The following is a 17,402-nucleotide window of genomic DNA, read 5'->3' on the forward strand; positions in this document are numbered from 1 at the left end:
ATATATGGCTACTCTCCTTGGTAACCATGCTACACGGACTCCTCACATGAATAATTGAAACTTGGTATAAACTCTATAAGGATATACAGTGTCATACAAAGTGCTCATAACTCATACAAGAGATTGAAAGCTTTCATGACGCCCAAACTATATTTGAGACAATCTGACCAAAACTTTTGACAAAATTTCAGCAAGCACATGGCAGGAAAAAGGTTTGAGCTCAAAATAATTCTGAGACCTGCTGAATACTGTACATGCTAGTTTCAAGGAATTTACAAATATGTCTTCACTTTAGTACTTGAACGGTTGCTATAGACTCCAGGGTCACACGGGGGTCATACAGGTAGGTCAATAGATTCTAACTTGGCTGAATACACAATTATCCACGACACCTACAAACAGATAAAAATAGAACTATTTTAGTAGAATATAAAATATAACACAGCCCGCTTACCAGCCTTTTCAGCTCAGCAAGTATAAATGACACATTCCCTAGTCGACCACTCTTCCCACAATCACTAATTATACCTCCTACCCAATGTTACATGCAATATGTACTGTAACAACACTATCTGAAATAAAGCTGAACGTAAAAAAAATTTGAATGCCTTCTGCACTCCTGTCATAATTCCAAGTAGCCAAAGTTATGACCAGCAAGTACAGAATTACTATAGTAGGTAGTAGAAAATCATATGAGAAAGTATAATATGCCTCGCTGTAAAATAGAATGTGTGATGATTGAAATAGTCAGCATTGTGTACGCGAGAGAGCGGGCTGCCATATACACCAGAGTAGACTGGCACTAATGAGGGTATTTGCTGTGGATAACTCCACAGTTCTATACCGCACCAACTGTTTATTATTGGAGCATATGCAATACATCACAATTACTATTCATTTATGCCTACATCAATAAAACCAGTTCTGGTCGTCTAGTACAAAGATCTTCAGAAGGTAAACGCAGATATGTCTAACTACAAGTGAGATGTACAACACATTTAGTCAGTCACACGCCACAGCTCCAATTTTCTTGAAATTCTTCCTTCAGTAACAAATTTTAACAAAAATTACGGCTTTTTGAGCCAACATTTAATTATTCTTGCCATTCACGTACCTTGTCCATGGCAAGTTCATTTTACGAGTTCCGACTCAGAATAATTTTTCAGATAATAAGAAAATAGAGATACACGTGATAATTATATGTGTACAAGTATGTGTAATCAAACGCGACGCAGTATTCCTGAGTCTAAAATATATTTTTAGCGCATACTTCTAACAATTTTCAAGAGTAAGTAACAATTTACTGAGAGTTTATAAATCTACACTTGCTATGTTATAAATGAGTTTGTGTACAGTTATATACAGCATGTAAGTTTGCTAGGTGCCAATGAAGAAGACTCTCCGGAGGAATTGAAGCTACAATGTATAACTGGATTTGGTGTAGCGGTCCGTTGTATATTCGGATTATGTGTACAGCTCTACAGGTTTACTGATTAGTGAGCGTAAAAGCGCGTAAGTTAAGATTTCTGCAAATAGTTTGTGGAAAAATCGAATTTTTCTCCGCTGAGAGATATCAAATAAGTTGACCTACAGAATAGGTTCCTAACACACAACTACTAAAACAAAGAAATATAATTGTCTAATTTCAACTTTTTAACTGTGAATTCCTTTGATACATTTTACGGCGGCATGAAGGAAATCCCAAATTGCTGTAAAACCTTTCAGTAAGCAGCGAGTATTAGAAGCGTGGTTAAAAACAAAATCTTCAAACACTGGTGAACAAATTACAGTAAGTCAGGCACAGACACTTACTGACAAAACATTATGCAGATATTACCAATAATTTTACAAGCTTATTGCTCTCCGGAAACGTTTCTTTATATTTAGATAAAAAGGCATTAACTTTAACATAAATTCTGATAGTCTAGTTGACTACTAGAACAGGTCAAGACTGGTTTATTTCTAGGACTTGCCAAGAAACACACGATATCATTTGGAGCTCATAAAGCTGTTCATGGTAACAGGCCAATCAAAAAATGAGAAAAATGACTACTATTTCTATCGGTCTATGTATTGTCACAGCGCATACGGTAAAACTGGCTTTTGCTGCATCTGCAGAATCACAGACTCGCTTACAAGCGACTAAACTCTCTGATAACTTTGGCAGTCTGATGCCTGGTACCTGATAATCCTAAGAAATAATCTGTAAAGCAATTCTTTCAAAATCTAGCGAAAATAAATCAAATGTAAGTTTGAAATATTTTGATACTATTGATACCCTCCTGGCCTCCTGACCCTCCTCATTACTACTTACGGTATGTATAACACACAATTTACTGCTTGCTTGTATATCAGGTAACATTGGAGTACATTCTTTTCACTTTAGCCAGTTATGTTTTATTTTTAAGAAGAAAACTCAGGAATGAAAAATCTTGTATAACCAGTTGATAACAAATGAAACATGTACGAGTCCTAAACACTGAACAAAATCATTGAAGTTGCTCAAAGAGTAACCCTAACAGTTACCCTAATAGTTACGAAAAGCTTATACAGCCAGACCTCAATTTTGAACAGCTCAAAGCTTGTATCAGTTGAGACTTTCTTTCTAGCTAAGAACTGCTACAGATACTGCAACACAGTCCTTCGTTTTTTGTGTGACGTCATTCTATCGTTGTCTGCCATCTTTATGGACAACTTTTATCATTAAAAACACGAAGCTTCTGCAATTAATTATTGCAAACAATGCTTTTGTTTGTAAATTTTTTATTTTAGTATCAAAACACCGAAAAATACTATTAATCAAGAGAATAACGATCGTTTTCTACAAAGATGCCGGCTTTTTTGTGGACGAGCACATGTGTAAACAGGGTGATGACGTCAAAAAAACGATGGGTACTTATGAAAAATGCAGCATATTCTATATATTACTTGCTGTCTTAGTATATAGTTCAAGGTTTAAAATAATATAAGAAATACTTTAAGAAGTTGTTTTCAATCTTAGAACAAAGTAAGATATTAGAATGAATTGTGGACCAAGGTAGGACTATAAATTAATAAATATGCTAGTAAAGAGCAGAAATATCAAACTTAATTTTGGAGAAATTGACCAACATCACTTCTCTGTTCAGATATTCAGATAATTTTAAACCATATGCCTAATTTATTTTTCGATTGTTGAAATTTTCAATTTCACACTATATGTATTATATAGCAAACTCAGATTTATTGCACTATCTCTTCCCTTTATTTACAACAAACCAATAATTAACCAATAATATGAAATCTAACCTCGCGGTTGTGTTTGTGGGAATTTTATTCAGTTACAGTCAGATCACGTATTAATATAGGCTTACAACTAGGTAAAAATCTAGCAGATTATATTTGAGTATGTCATGTATCTATATATGTCTGTCTATGCATCTATATATCTATATATGTCTGTCTGTATTCTGGCTATATATATTAAAATCTTAGAATAAAGAACCTGTGTCGAAGATTTGATTTCGGACCCTACAGTTCACCAGTCCGACGCCCTACCCAATAGGCCACAGAGATTGAGCTGTTAGCTTCTGATATAAGTTGCTATATGGGAGCACATACCCAACGGCTTTGCATACCACGTAGGGTGATTGCGTAAGTGATTGTTATTAGTTAGCTTACTAAAATTTTCCATTGGCAATCTGCTAGGCTAATAGAAAGTGGCAGGCAACTCTCACTACTTCTCATTGTTTATAAGCTGATTTTTAATACTAGGGCAATGCCAGGTAGCACAGCTAGTATTTAATAAAGCTAATCAAGTACTTTACCAGTCAACCTGCTATATTCCCTTTTAAGTACCTGCTTGGACTGACTCTTCAATGAGCTGTCTTTCACCGCTATATGATGTACGTAATACCTTCATCATTCATCACAAACATTTGCAATGGCATCAAGTTAAAAATGTCTTTGTTCAACTTGTACTGAATGAGCGCCAGTAGAACCACAATATTTCTCAAACCCCGATTTCTAAAATTTAATCATATACATTATTCAAGCAGATTCCAGTCCAGGACTTTAGTAAGCCTCTGATAAAATACAACTCAGAATTAGGAGTCAGCCCAGCATCTTACTGACAATATCACACCACAATCAGAAGCGTACCAAAAAAGTGGCGAATGAGCTCATCATTCCTTCTTTTAATATTTCAACCATTCCTCCATAATCTTCCTCATCCACATTCTGGAAGGTTGTAGTGTAGAGGTAGACAAGAAAACAGTTGGTTAAGAGGAACCTGTAAAAATGTGGCTAAAAATATGTACAGCCATTCACAGCTTAAACTACTAACTCAGCCAGACAAAGAATAAGATAACACTAACGCTAATTATTTTTCAATATGATGTAATAATAGGAGAAATTTTAATGGGACTCACGTTACTAGACCAATGAAGCCCTGCACTAAAAGGAATCCCCAGAGAATACCAAAGACTAAACTGAGGACTTGCCGCAGCCAATATATCGCATCTAGAAAATCATCCTGAAAATAGAGAATAAAATAGACAAGTGTGCCTAGTTAAACAGTTGGCCTAAATAGTCAGCAATTGAGAATAACACAAAGCATGGCCACAGTTTACAAAAATTGAAAATACAACTCCAAGAAATACCTCTTCTTTTATGACTCCTTATGCCAAGTATAGATGTAACACTGACTGAACATCTGAAGTCATTAAATGTCACAAAGTGTACAAGATAGAGAATGAAACTTACAGCAGTTAATAAATAATCACATTTTTAGCAATTTCAAAATCCTTGTTAATGTTGTTGTATGACCTGGAACTCAGGCTATATTAATGACTGAGGTAGCATAAATTGCGGAGAGTTATGCAAATTATGATGTGAGTAGTGAAGATAAGTGCACTGCGAATATTTATGTGCAGAGAAGCAAACAAAGGTCTTTTTATTGTTTTCCTAGCTCAAACAACTACAGTATATTATTTTATAACCTGTCATAATTTCAACACTTCAACGTGAAGTCATATAACTGTTGTAGGTCTGTTACTACTGCAGGTAAGTTAGCTGAACATAAGCAAACGAATAGGCAATTCTTATATACTTCTAGTAAACTGCCCAGTTTCGTAGCTTGCCATTTTTTCTCTCTCTGGAAAAGTATCTCTTAAAGGTTGACTGCAACAAAATTCATATTACAGTTACTTGATATGAAAAGATTCACCATGTTTTACTCTGTTGTGTTGTAGGTGCTAAATATGTGGAAAGGTGATTACAAGCTCTTAAAAGCTCAAAAACAAACAGAAAATCGCAGCCACACGAGACCGCCATAGTTTGGATTCTCTTTCCAAAACGGCTCAAATGTGACGTAGTTGTGAAAGATGGTTTCTGTTTACACTTTCATGCAACCTTACTCGTCGAAATATTTTCACAAATATACTTCACGCATTAATAAAACCATGTCTATTGTTCTTACGCGTCTGTTTTCTCGTCATCGTAATGCTGTCACTTTTAGCAGTGATATCCTATAACTTATAGTAGAGCAGGAACATAAACTTATCTTTCAGCCTTTTTCTTCGGAGGGTGGGCTACTCAAATAAAAATGTTTCATAGTCAGAAATTTATGCAGAATTCAATTATAATGTTTCTACACCTATGTGCTTGCACATTTTTGAGTTTGAGAGCACTTTTGAAAGGAGAGGGGGCAACTCCAAGTTCGATTGGAAAACCTTACATATCGGACAAAGAAAGCTATTTTATAATCTCGAAAACTAATAAATGCTTTTATTTGAGATTAAGCGAGTCAACTCTCAGCATTTCTTAGCTCATACCAACAAGGATGCAGCAAGACTGCTTGTTTCACTGTCTTGATCAGTCTGTGAATGAAACCTTAGTCAGAGTGACTAAACTTCAATATGAGACAGCCAAACTGTATTCAAACAGATGGTTGATATTGGAAGAAGAGAGCATTCAATCTGAAATTGCTCAAAAAGTGCTAACTATTGAGCACTTAGATGAGAACTCAGACTTGTTATGTCATTATGCCTGTTATAAAAAGTATTATAACAAACTCGTTAAGGAAAGAGCTGAGAAAAAACATGAGAAGAGACAGAAAGAATGTGATACAGCAGAAGAGGTGAGACTAGATATTTATTACTTTACAAATTCATGATGATTAAGTTCGTACGATTTTATAAAACTCGTAAAACATTTATACTGGCATAATATCCATTGTGTACTTGTTTATTATCATTTCATGACTTAAAATATACTAGAACATTATAATTAGTAAAATTATAATCATAATTTTTTATTTGCATCAAAACCATTTATGACCTACCAACAAACAAGTCGTATGGATTTTTTTTCGCGATATCGTTCTAATAAAAATTGTTACTAAAACGAAAGCAGTTGGTGAAGATATTTCATAACTGTTACAAATGGATGTGAAAATTTAGATCTAACATCCTGTGCAAGAATTAATTTGATTGGTTTCTGCTGTTACTTAGAAACAACTTTTGTAAACAAAGTCATGTGAATGCTGTAATAGCAGCCTTTAGGGATTCTGACACACCTTACGCAATGCTGCAAAAGCGTAGTTAGGGTTAAAAGGTGCTCAGGTTTGAAGAATTAGTGTAATACCCGTGTCAATCAGGTTATAGTATTGCACTATGTTTTTAGCCTGTCACTAAGCGTACCAGGTCTACTGGTGTCCGAGGTAAAGGTCCAATCCTGCCAGAAATATGTATCATCTGTTTGAAGAAAGACAGATTTATCAAAAAGGCCAACAGAAAACGTGTTCGAGACACTCTAAGTAAAGCACAAACCATAACTGCTGGTAAGTAGGCCTTGTAGTGTACAAAGCAGTTATTGTAATTGGTGACTTACTAGCTTCTTACTGATCTTCTTTGAACCCGCGTAAAAGCAGGTGTCTACGATATATCTTTATTTGCACAGGGCTATTAATAGATAGTGCTAAGATGAGACCAGATGGTAGGAAAGTGTTGGACTTTATTTATTCAAATGATGACCTGGTTGCCTGCGAAGCAAGGTACCACAGATCCTGCTTCAAAGAGTTTACTCGTAAACCCAAAGAAAACCAAAGGTTAGTGACTGAATGTTTATGTCATGTCATGATGTCAATTTAATTTCATCATTAGACACATATAAATGCTTAGGCATCTTTACTTGCACATCTCATCTATTTTGAAGATAATTAAGGCCTGCCTTCCTCATGCTCTTTAATTTCACACATGAAACCTATGATACAACTGAGGCATGGACTTGTTTGATAAGTATTTTGTCTTAACTGGTAGGCCTAAATGATAACTGATGTTAATTGTTTTGTGCTTCATTTGACAACTGTTTTATCTATTCCATTTGTTCTCCAGTGTGGAACAATCTGATTTGTATGAGCAGACATACAAGACTCACTTCAAGCAGCTGGTGGAAAGACGGTTGATTTAGCAGAAGAAGATATATCGCCTCGTTTCTCTAACACGGATGTTCACAAAGTTGGTGCAGAAACATGAAAACCCAGCTGTGGATGAGATAAGGTTTGTTGAATTCATATCTTTGCATTCAACGATGTTGGAAGATTTTGCCAAGTTTTTTTGTTTTCATTATGCTCAACATTTTAGTATTTCAATTTCGGCCAAGGATTTATGAGTTATATAGCTATCAGGTTATAATTGAAACATTATAGTTCTAGAAGCCAGTAGTGAATCTCACCTATCTGCCTTTTGTTTTCTATGTACAGGTCTGATATCCTTAAAAAAAGGCTACAGCGTGACTACCCAACATTGATCTACCAAACTCAGTCAAGAAAAGAAGGCGTCAATGTATACCATCCAGCAGCTGTTTGTCACAGCAGTGATGAAGATACAGATGTTGAAACTTCTGAATGGGAGCTTTCATCTGCCACCTCCAGTCCGATGAAGATTGGTAAGAATGTGATGAATCCTACAGCAACAGCATATTACACTCAGCTCATGCTGCAGAATTCTATTCAGAATCATTCCTATGAAATGCCATGGCCATTGACATCCTCATTCATCAATCTGGAGTCATTAGATGATTCTGTTCCTGATGAGATCCTTGAATTTGTAAGCTCACTACTGCAATCTCAGTCTGGTATGCCTCTTGTTCATGCAGAGAAGGTGAAAGTATCCTCTATTTGCCAGGATTTGCTAACACTTGCTTCTACTGGAAAACGCAATTCTCCAAAAGCCATGGCACTTGGTATTGTTGTTAAACATCTCACTGGGTCTAAAGAATTAATAGATATACTTCACAGACTTGGTCATTGTGTATCATATGACACTCTTCGAAATTATGAGACATCTCTTGCTGTTCATGCCCTGTCCAATCGTGACAAAGTTCCAAACAATTTTCATTGTGGTCAACCCATAGTGATGGTGTGGGATAATATTGATTTCCTGGAAGCAACCAGATCAGGTCACAACACATCATACCAATGGAATCTTGCTTCAGGTTCATTCTCAAGCTCCCCAACAAGCACCAAATACTGGCACAATACCACGTGGTAAAAAAAGATCTCTTGACCCGATATTTGAAACCATAATCCACCTTCCTGCTCACAGCAGAACAAATCCAAAACATCTCATCGGTTTTGTACTGCCTTCATCTGAGGCACTAGAGTCTGATATTCTAGAGTTCAGTTTTACACTAGTTCATAGGCAGGATGAGTTTCCTAAGCCCAGTTGGACAGGTTTCAACAAAATGGCCAGGAAGGATAAAAGCTCGCCAAAGACTAATATAATCTACTTACCAGTGATTGAAGCCCACCCACAGAAATTGATGTTGTTAATCAAATCATGTTGAGAAGCCTGGAGGAAGCAGACAAGTTTGGTTTAGATCAAACTGTTGTGGTCTTCGATCAAGCTATCTATAGTAAAGCGCAAACCATTCGCTTCCTCAACCCAATAATGATGGATCGGATAGTACCAAGACTGGGAGAGTTTCATACAGTGATGACCTTCTTAGGGGTGATCGGAAAGAGATATGGGAGTGCTGGCAAGGCCACAGTTGTAGCAGAATCTCAGTGTGTGGCAGAGGGAAGCATGAAGGGGGTGCTAAATGGACACAACTACAATAGGTCCATAATGGCACATAAACTCTTAGCAGAGTCGATGCTTGATCTTTTGCTGGACCAATATGTTTCCTCGCTCGACTATGATAGCCAAATTGAGTCACTTAGTCTTGATATCGCAAGAGCTGTGTTTTCAGGAGAATCAGATTTCAGTTCAGCAGCTACTCAAAGACCCACCAATATCTACCAATCCTTCCAAAACTTTGTTGAGGTTTCTTCTATAAGCAATCCCACCTTCAAATTCTGGTCTGAATATATTGAGATGGTGACCTGTCTTCTCAGCTTTATTCGCGCCACAAGAGAATCCAACTGGGTATCACACATCAAATCACTTCGAAGGCTCCTTTCTTGGTTTTTTGCATATGACCGCACAAACTACGCTAGATATGGGACGCTGTACTATGCAGAGATGACTAACCTGAAAGTATCGCATATCAAGGTGTATGAGGCTCTTATGAAGAAGGGGTATTTTACTTATCAATCACGACATCACTGTCCATTCAGTTCTATCGCTTGTGATCAATCTATTGAGCAAACAGTTAACAGAGACTCCAAGTCTCATGGCGGAATCATAGGGTATACCAGAATGTCATCGGCCTCTCAATGCTGGACTCTATCTCACCCAGAACGAACAGCTGTACATACAAACATGAAGAAGATGCTAGTACTTGGTGATTCAGATGCAGCAAGTTATGAGATGCGTGAAAAGGCATGGAAGGCTGATGAGGAAATGAGGGAAATCATGAAAGACATCCTAACAGCAAGAATAAATCCATTTGCGTTTCAAACCACCAAGCTAGTACATATTACCAGTGGTGCAGAAGCCTCCATTGGAGTCAAGCAAGATCTTGAAATGGCCAATTTGATAGGAGAAAAACAGCTTGTAGAGTTTGTCCAAAAGAGGTTAAGCACCCAAGAGATTGATTTCAATGCATCCATCAAGTCAAACAAGCTCAAAACCTTCACCACAGTACCGTCAGCTAAGAAAAAATCAAAAGAAAAAGTTCTAGAGTGTTCACACAGACTGTTTGACCGTTTGTTAGTGATAAGCCAACAGCGTAACTTGGATTTGAGAAAAGTTTTATCATTCTCTCTTGGAAACATCAGCTGGTCCCTGGCTAACTCTGATGGCTCTATATTGAAGACTGCTAAGTCAGCTCTGATGGCTGCTGTTGAGAAAGATGTTGATGATCAACCATCAATCTATGTTAACCAGGATCAGCTACCAGTCTTTGACGCCGTTGTGATTGATGCTATGGCTGAAATTCAGACCCTGAAAGCTCCTCCAACTTTTGGCATGGTTGCAAGTCAGCTTTTGCAACGGATAGTTAGTATTGCAAGCGTGTATTACGCATGTCGTGTGGATTTTGTTTGTGACACATACCCTGATATCAGCATTAAAGGAGGTGAGAGAAATCGTAGAAGTGTGAAAGGAAGGCAGAAGGTTGCTGTTTTTGGTCCAAACCAATCAGTGCCAAAATGGTCTGAATTTTTAGCAGATGGCTCAAACAAAACTGCCCTAGTGAAATTTTTGAAAGATACATGGAGCAAGTCAACAGTGAAGCAGAAACTAGATCTTGTAATAGCTTTCTCACAAGAATGCCATATGATCAGCTATGATCTTGACGGATCAATCGCTGTAAGCCAAATAGATAGTTTGACATCAGACCATGAGGAGGCAGATACGCGCATATCACATATCGCAAAGATAATGGAAGACAACCCCAGATCAAAAGTTCTAATCAAGTGCCAGGACACAGATGTTTTCCTAATTTGTCTATCTCTAGTGGATGAGCTGCCATCACAGGAACTCATTTACTGCTGTGGTAAGAAGGAGCGGCTGAGATATGTAAACATAGGCTGTCTGTCTACCATCCTCACACCCAAACGGTGCAAAGCACTGCTCGGGCTCCATGCTCTAAGTGGATGCGACAGTGTAAGCGCATTCTATTCCAAAAGGAAGATAACTTTCTTCAAGCTGCTAAAGAACAATCCTGAATTCTGTAACACACTGAAATCATTGGGAACAGATTTTGAAGTTGATGGTGCAATAAGAGAATCTATTGAGGCATTCATATGCAGATTATATGGTGAAAAGACAAATTCCATCAATGAAGCACGGTATAAGATCTTCTGCTCACCGTCTCGCACATCACAATCAAACCTACCACCCACATTAGATGAGTTAAATCTCCATATATCTAGGGCTGCCTATCAGGCCGCGATATGGAGAAGAGCCAAGCAAATCATCATCAATGCCCCATCCCTCCAGCAACATGGATGGTTTATGGAAGGTGGAGAGCTTAAAGCTAGATGGATGATACAACAACCAGCACCTCCTGATGTGCTCATGGACATGTTTTGTCGATGCAAAACTGGGTGCCAGTCTCGTCGCTGTCAGTGCAACAAAGCAGATCTCAAGTGTACGGACATGTGTAGATGCAGCGGCTGTAGCAATAGAACTAAAGAGGATGGAGATGAAAGTAGTGATGCAGAAGACTCGATTGAATGTGAATTGGAAGGTTAGTATTCGAGTGGTATTGTAACCAGAGGTGTGCTTCATGTTTGATTAGAACACATATACATGTATGTCATACTGTATAAAGACTGAATAATTGCGATTTCACTTGCATAATAAAGTACACGGTTCAACATAATAAGCATTAATGATGAATTTATGTATACTAAAATATTATATATACATGGTCTGAGTCTTTAAAAATACTTTTCACTTTATTTTGCAGATCTATAATGATATATATAGGAGTTGCGGAATAACAAGGACAAACTCTAAAGCTGCCACAATATCAACCAAACTGGGAATACATAATATTATATAATACAATTCTAATAATTGAATAATAAATATTTTAGTGTTATCAGAATTGATTCCAACTTAGAGTATTGCTAATTATTTAGTATTTATATGCCATTTTCATTATCACATGGTTGGTAGAAGCACATAAAACATTACAGACATTTATTTAATTAAAATAATATATTACTTATATTGCTCAAAAATGAACAATCTGAGAGGTGTAGAAACCAGATATTTGAAATCAGCTCAAAATTCTGATCTAGATGCCACTCTTATCACATAGCCCACCTTCCAAAGGAATAAATCACTTTTTTTGACAGCTTTTTGATGCCCTCCTGCTCTACTATTACAGTAAAAATTCGTTTAATTTTTTAGCCTTAGCTTGAATGAGTACATATCATTGTCTGATAATCATGACGAGCCTGTTAGTCACTTGTGATAATCGACAAGTGCTGCAAAAACTATTTGCGAAGTATTGGGTCACATGATCAGATTACGACTTACCGATTAGACCAAACCGAAACAAAACTGTGAAGTAGCGAGCATCTATATTTGATACGGGGTCTTCGGTAAAACCCGAAGTGTTTGTCATAAACTAGTGCTACGATAAGTTTTATATTGAGCTTTTTATTGGCCTTTCAATTCACGTGAGAACATCACGTGACAAGACAATAACCAAATTTCATGGCTACGTCATCGAAATAAAGAGATTCCAATCTTCGGCGGCTTTTCGTTTTTGAGCTTTTAAGAGCTTGTAATCACATTTCCACATATTTGGCACCTACAACACAACAGAGTACGACATGGTGAATCTTTTGATACCAAATAACTGTAATGTGAATTTTATTGCAAGTCAACCTTTAAGTTTTTGATGCCTTCACTCTCTGGTATGTCGCAACTATAAATGTTGCACAACACATGAATGGTAGTAAGGGAAGGCGATCACTACAGAGAAATCAGAGAGGAATAAGAAAGAGTTATAATCTCATGCTATCGTTCATTAAACACAGTGCTTATCAAGGTATGTAAAACAGCCTCGTTTGTGGGGGTTGACTGGTGCTGACTTGACTGTAGAGCTTGTCAGCTATTATTCTTCTACAGAAGTCAGTCCAACAAAGAGTGAGTACAAAATAATCACAACTCAGAGTTCAAATGTTTTAGGAGAGTAAGCACAACTCACAACTAAATGTTATCCTAATGTGTGTGAGCTACTATTGCGCACTTGATTGTTAGTGGAAGGTTTGGCTTCCGAGTCTTCTTATCTCAAATCTTACTTCACAAATGGGAAAAATGCCTAAGGGGCATACATGAAAGTGCTTTATTTAGCTCAGAGGGTTTTAATTTATTTGGGATCAAGTGACCAATCTTGTATTGTGAAGTTGGGTGAATCAATTATTGGATTGCTTATGAATTTGAGCAAAAAGCTGTGGTAGCAGAGATTAAAGCATTACTTCATGTTAATTGTCTGCTGCCTAGATTACAACAGTTGTGTCTTGTCAGTTGAAGATTTTATAGAAAGCAGATGAGAGAAGTTGGTGTTTGTTTTCATTTGAAAGAATTCCCATCAGTAAGAAGCTACTGTAATTTTTTTGTTTTTCACTGTAGTAAGTCCAAGTTGGGTGAGACTGTTGGTCAACTTCCGTCTCTCTTTTATGCTCTTCATAAAACATTGTGCCTAATGCTGAAGTTGCTAAATGGATTCGGTAGTACATTTTTAGTGGGATCCTATTAACAGTCTGCGTACTCAAGCATCACTCTGCAGAAATTTGTAGATGCCAGAAGTCTGGACTTTGAGGGGACCTCTGAGATAGCATTTTTAATGCTCTGACACACGTGGTTTGTGCTGCTGACTTTTGCTGTGATATGGTGATCAAATTTTAGCTTGACTGTCGGTACACCAAAGCATTCATTTGGTTTAACATGTACAAAAGGCTACCACCAAGGGTGTGCTGCAAACAGCTTGCTACCGCCCAGGCTGTACTGTTTTCGTTGTAGAATATTATTAATTCACTTTTTCAGTGTTGCAAAGAAACTTCTACTTAAGGAAGAGAGAGTCTAATATCTAATAGAGTGAGATCATTTGCATGAGATAGGCTCACTCAAAGAGAGAGTTCATTCTATAGCGTGCCACTGGTAAATTCAGCATAAAGCAGACTATCATCTGCTCATAGACTAACATCACAGTCTACTAAGGGAGGTAGGTTGTTAATATGTATTAGAAATAATGTGGTTCCTAACACATCTCATTAATTCATATTTGGATATGATGAATTGACAAGGTACCTTGTCAAAAGGTACCTTGTCAGAAGGTACCTTTTGGCAAGGTAACTTGTCAATAGCCTTTTTTTAATTGAATTGAACAGCATGTGCAGTGAATGAGCGTTGAAAAACCAGAACTGAACCATAATAAGTAGAGAATAGCTGTGTTACGCAGGAGAGTCCTTCCTGAAACCATATTGTTAGTTGCGAACTATTGGATGAGAGTGATGTTCAGAGGGCACAGCACCATGTGTTTTAACATTTTACAGGGGATGCTAGTCTGGGATATGCGCCTGTAATTGAACGCAAAGTGTTTTTCCCTTTGCGTAGATTGGCGTGACATCAGCAGTTATTCAGTCTTTGCTGAGTTTTCCACTGCTAAGAATCGACCAGTAACCTCCCCATGCATAGTTTGTCAAAGCCTGGCAACTTGCTATTTTTCATATTAGCTTTATGATTCTTGTAGCAGAAACGGCAAGCGCTAGGTGTGGGTGTAGCGTAAGTGAAGGTGTTAGACCTGATATGTTCTCATTTTGTTCTTAAATAGTATCAAAATACAGAGAACAACTCCAGAGAGAAGCTGGTACGGTGAAGTAAAAATGAGAAAATGTGTCATGTAAGATTTTGTATTAACCAATAATGAACATGCATGTACTGTATACAACCTACCACACAAACTTTGGGGGCAGTTCTGCAGCGTGCATTATGTATTTGCTGGTTAAGCCTGTCATGGCATAAAGATTGGCTAATGCCGTAAATGTGCACATAATATAGGGCTGTTGATCATCATAATAGTAAAAACTCTTATTAGACTTTTTCAACCTTGTTCATTGCTAATGCAGTTGCAAAAAATGATCAAATATATAGTTGATAATTTTTGAATTTTTGATAGTAAATGAATACTTGATTTAGCAGACCTTGTCGTTCCAAGAAGATTCGGCTGTTAAAGTCTTTTTCAACCAAGAAGCTGGTAAATTCTTTAAGTTATTGGCAACCTCTTTGTCTGAAGCTTTACGAGGCATACCGACACATATATTCTGACTAATATTCTACTAAATTGGTAGAAAACCTTTTACTAGTAGATCCGGAAACCGGATTGTGTCCTTTGAATCTAAATTATGAAAACGTTCGTTTTCACTCGGACCTCCCAGCGATTCAAATAACCGCAGCTCTTAGTCTAACAACGTGGCTCACCAATTTATTGTAAATGTTGAGAAAAGACAACCCCACTAATATTGAACCGAGCGCATTAGTCACGAATAAAGATTTAAAACGACAGCAGTTTTTACATAATTACACCAAAACCTACTTGACAAAATAACTCAAATTTGTCAACTAATAAAATAAAATCGCAATCAATATTTGAGTAACATAAACAGGAATTATTGGGCTTCTGAGACTACTTTAGTATAGTACTTTAATATAGTACCACTTTAAGTAGGTATATGAAGAAACAGGCAAGCATTATTATTTTGTAAGGCACGAATCTGTATTCTGTACCACGTTTCAGAGAGAAAACTCTTTTTGTAAAAATGGTTCTGATAATAATTCTGCTTCAAGAGCAGCAAGTCCAAATGTTAATGACAGAGGTTAGGAATTACGTTAAGTAAATGAAAGCAGTTGGTACATTACATACTACATATGATGGCTATCTTTGAAAAGAATATTATGACACATTATTTTACAAAAATATATTCTCTTTTATAAAAGTGCTCAATACATTTTTTTAAATAGCCGTAAAAAGAGATGCTGTTTGTATAAAAAGAATGTTCAATTCTTTTTATGTATTTTAATGCTGCCAATCTTGTTTAACGTGGGTAAATAGAATGCACTGTTTTCATAAAATATGAGGGAAACTATAAGTTACAAAGACCAACCATATAATACGGCTGGTACTGCAAGTTGGAGACATCAACCATATATTTTGGTACAACTATAAGCTAAAGAGACCAATCGTAAATGCAAATTTGAGTAGGAAATTTTAGGCGATCGAAGAGGGCTTTGGGATTTCATTGGGTACATCGGAGGCTTTCCAATTCCTATCGCCTGCCCCTCATGACTGTAACAGAATGCAGTAGTTTTTGTCTTTATTGGTTTACACAATGGTAATCAAGCTGCTACCTTGCTGCAGCTATGTTTTAAGTTGGCTACTCAAGAGCTTACCATTAAAGAGAGTAGCCTACTTGAGAGGTGACAATGAGACAAACACTAGGTAGTTGTTGCCACCATGAGACTTACTCTAATCAGAGCAGCATCTTTATAGGCTAGCCAATGGATCCAAGGCTAGCCAATGGATCCAAGTAAGCTGATAGACTAGGCATTCATCAATTTCTATTTTTTCTCTTAAACTTCAAATAAGCAGCCTCCTAATGTTCAGTAAAAATATAGCCTTTTTCAGAAGGTAATCAAATCAAGATTGACTCTCAACCAAGACTAGCGCAGATTAACACAATTGTCATCAACAACTCATTCTTCCTAATGTTACTATGATAGCATTCAACTGGTTTTATTGAAAGCAACAAAATTGATTTGTTAAATGATATAGCAAATCGTAACAAACCACGGTTTAAACACTTCGGCATTCAGATGAGCATTTTTTCAAAAGAGAAAACTGCAAAAAACTAATTCCCTTACATGTTTCTTGAAACTTTTTTTCTAGGTTCAAAAACTTCTTTTATTAAAACTAGTAATGTCTCAGCATATCACATCCAACTCACTCTCACTATAAGGTACACTCTCATCAAAATTAAATGTGGAACTCTTTTGCATGTATAAAATTGATCTTGGGCTTGCACAAAAAACAGAAGTTGCTATAATTATATACATTCATATGCCAGTCAACAAAATATCAAAACATTTTTATTTTGTAGGTCGCAGCTCTTATGAGAATTCAATAACAGCATAAATGCATGAAGTATCATTATGACTAGGCACCCTGCTAGTATAACAACCAGCAATGCGGCTGGTATCACGACTAATAGAATTGCTTTATCATGACTATTCACACTAGTAGTATCATGGCTAGCAGTAATGATGGTATCACTACTAGTAGCACTGTTGATATCACTACTAGTAGCACTGTTGGTATCACTACTAGTAGCACTGTTGATATCACTACTAGTAGCACAGTTGATATCACTACTAGTAGCACTGTCGGTATCACTACTAGTACCACTGTTGATATCACTACTAGTAGCACCGTTGATATCACTACTAGTAGCACTGGTGGTA

The 17,402-nt window shown here is 36.9% G+C and overlaps 2 protein-coding genes across 2 annotated transcripts in view; both read right to left on the bottom strand.

The window, feature by feature from the left end:
- Nucleotides 1-17,402, bottom strand: part of LOC137386065 (cAMP-regulated phosphoprotein 19-like) — a 249,677-nt gene that overhangs the window by 166,937 nt on the left and 65,338 nt on the right. The gene's annotated exons all lie outside the window — the stretch shown is intronic.
- LOC137407567 (GEL complex subunit OPTI-like) lies at nt 132-15,269 on the bottom strand. Its single transcript, XM_068094080.1, has 4 exons — nt 15,089-15,269; nt 4,410-4,513; nt 4,141-4,270; nt 132-392 (listed from the first exon to the last, which is right to left on the bottom strand). The coding sequence occupies exons 1-4, from the start codon at nt 15,191-15,193 to the stop codon at nt 336-338; spliced, it is 396 nt and encodes a 131-aa protein (XP_067950181.1). The 5' UTR covers nt 15,194-15,269; the 3' UTR covers nt 132-335.

This window comes from Watersipora subatra, chromosome 1 (assembly GCF_963576615.1).
Source record: "Watersipora subatra chromosome 1, tzWatSuba1.1, whole genome shotgun sequence".
Lineage (NCBI taxonomy): Eukaryota > Metazoa > Bryozoa > Gymnolaemata > Cheilostomatida > Watersiporidae > Watersipora > Watersipora subatra.

Coding starts and splice junctions, on each gene's coding strand:
- LOC137407567 (XM_068094080.1), bottom strand. CDS start 15,193: ATGCCTCGTAAAGCTTCAGACAAAGAGGTTGCCAATAACTTAAAGAAT. Junction 4,514..15,088: donor AATCTTCTTGGAACGACAAG/GTCTGCTAAATC, acceptor CTCTATTTTCAG/GATGATTTTCTAGATGCGAT. Junction 4,271..4,409: donor GGCTTCATTGGTCTAGTAAC/GTGAGTCCCATT, acceptor ACATTTTTACAG/GTTCCTCTTAACCAACTGTT.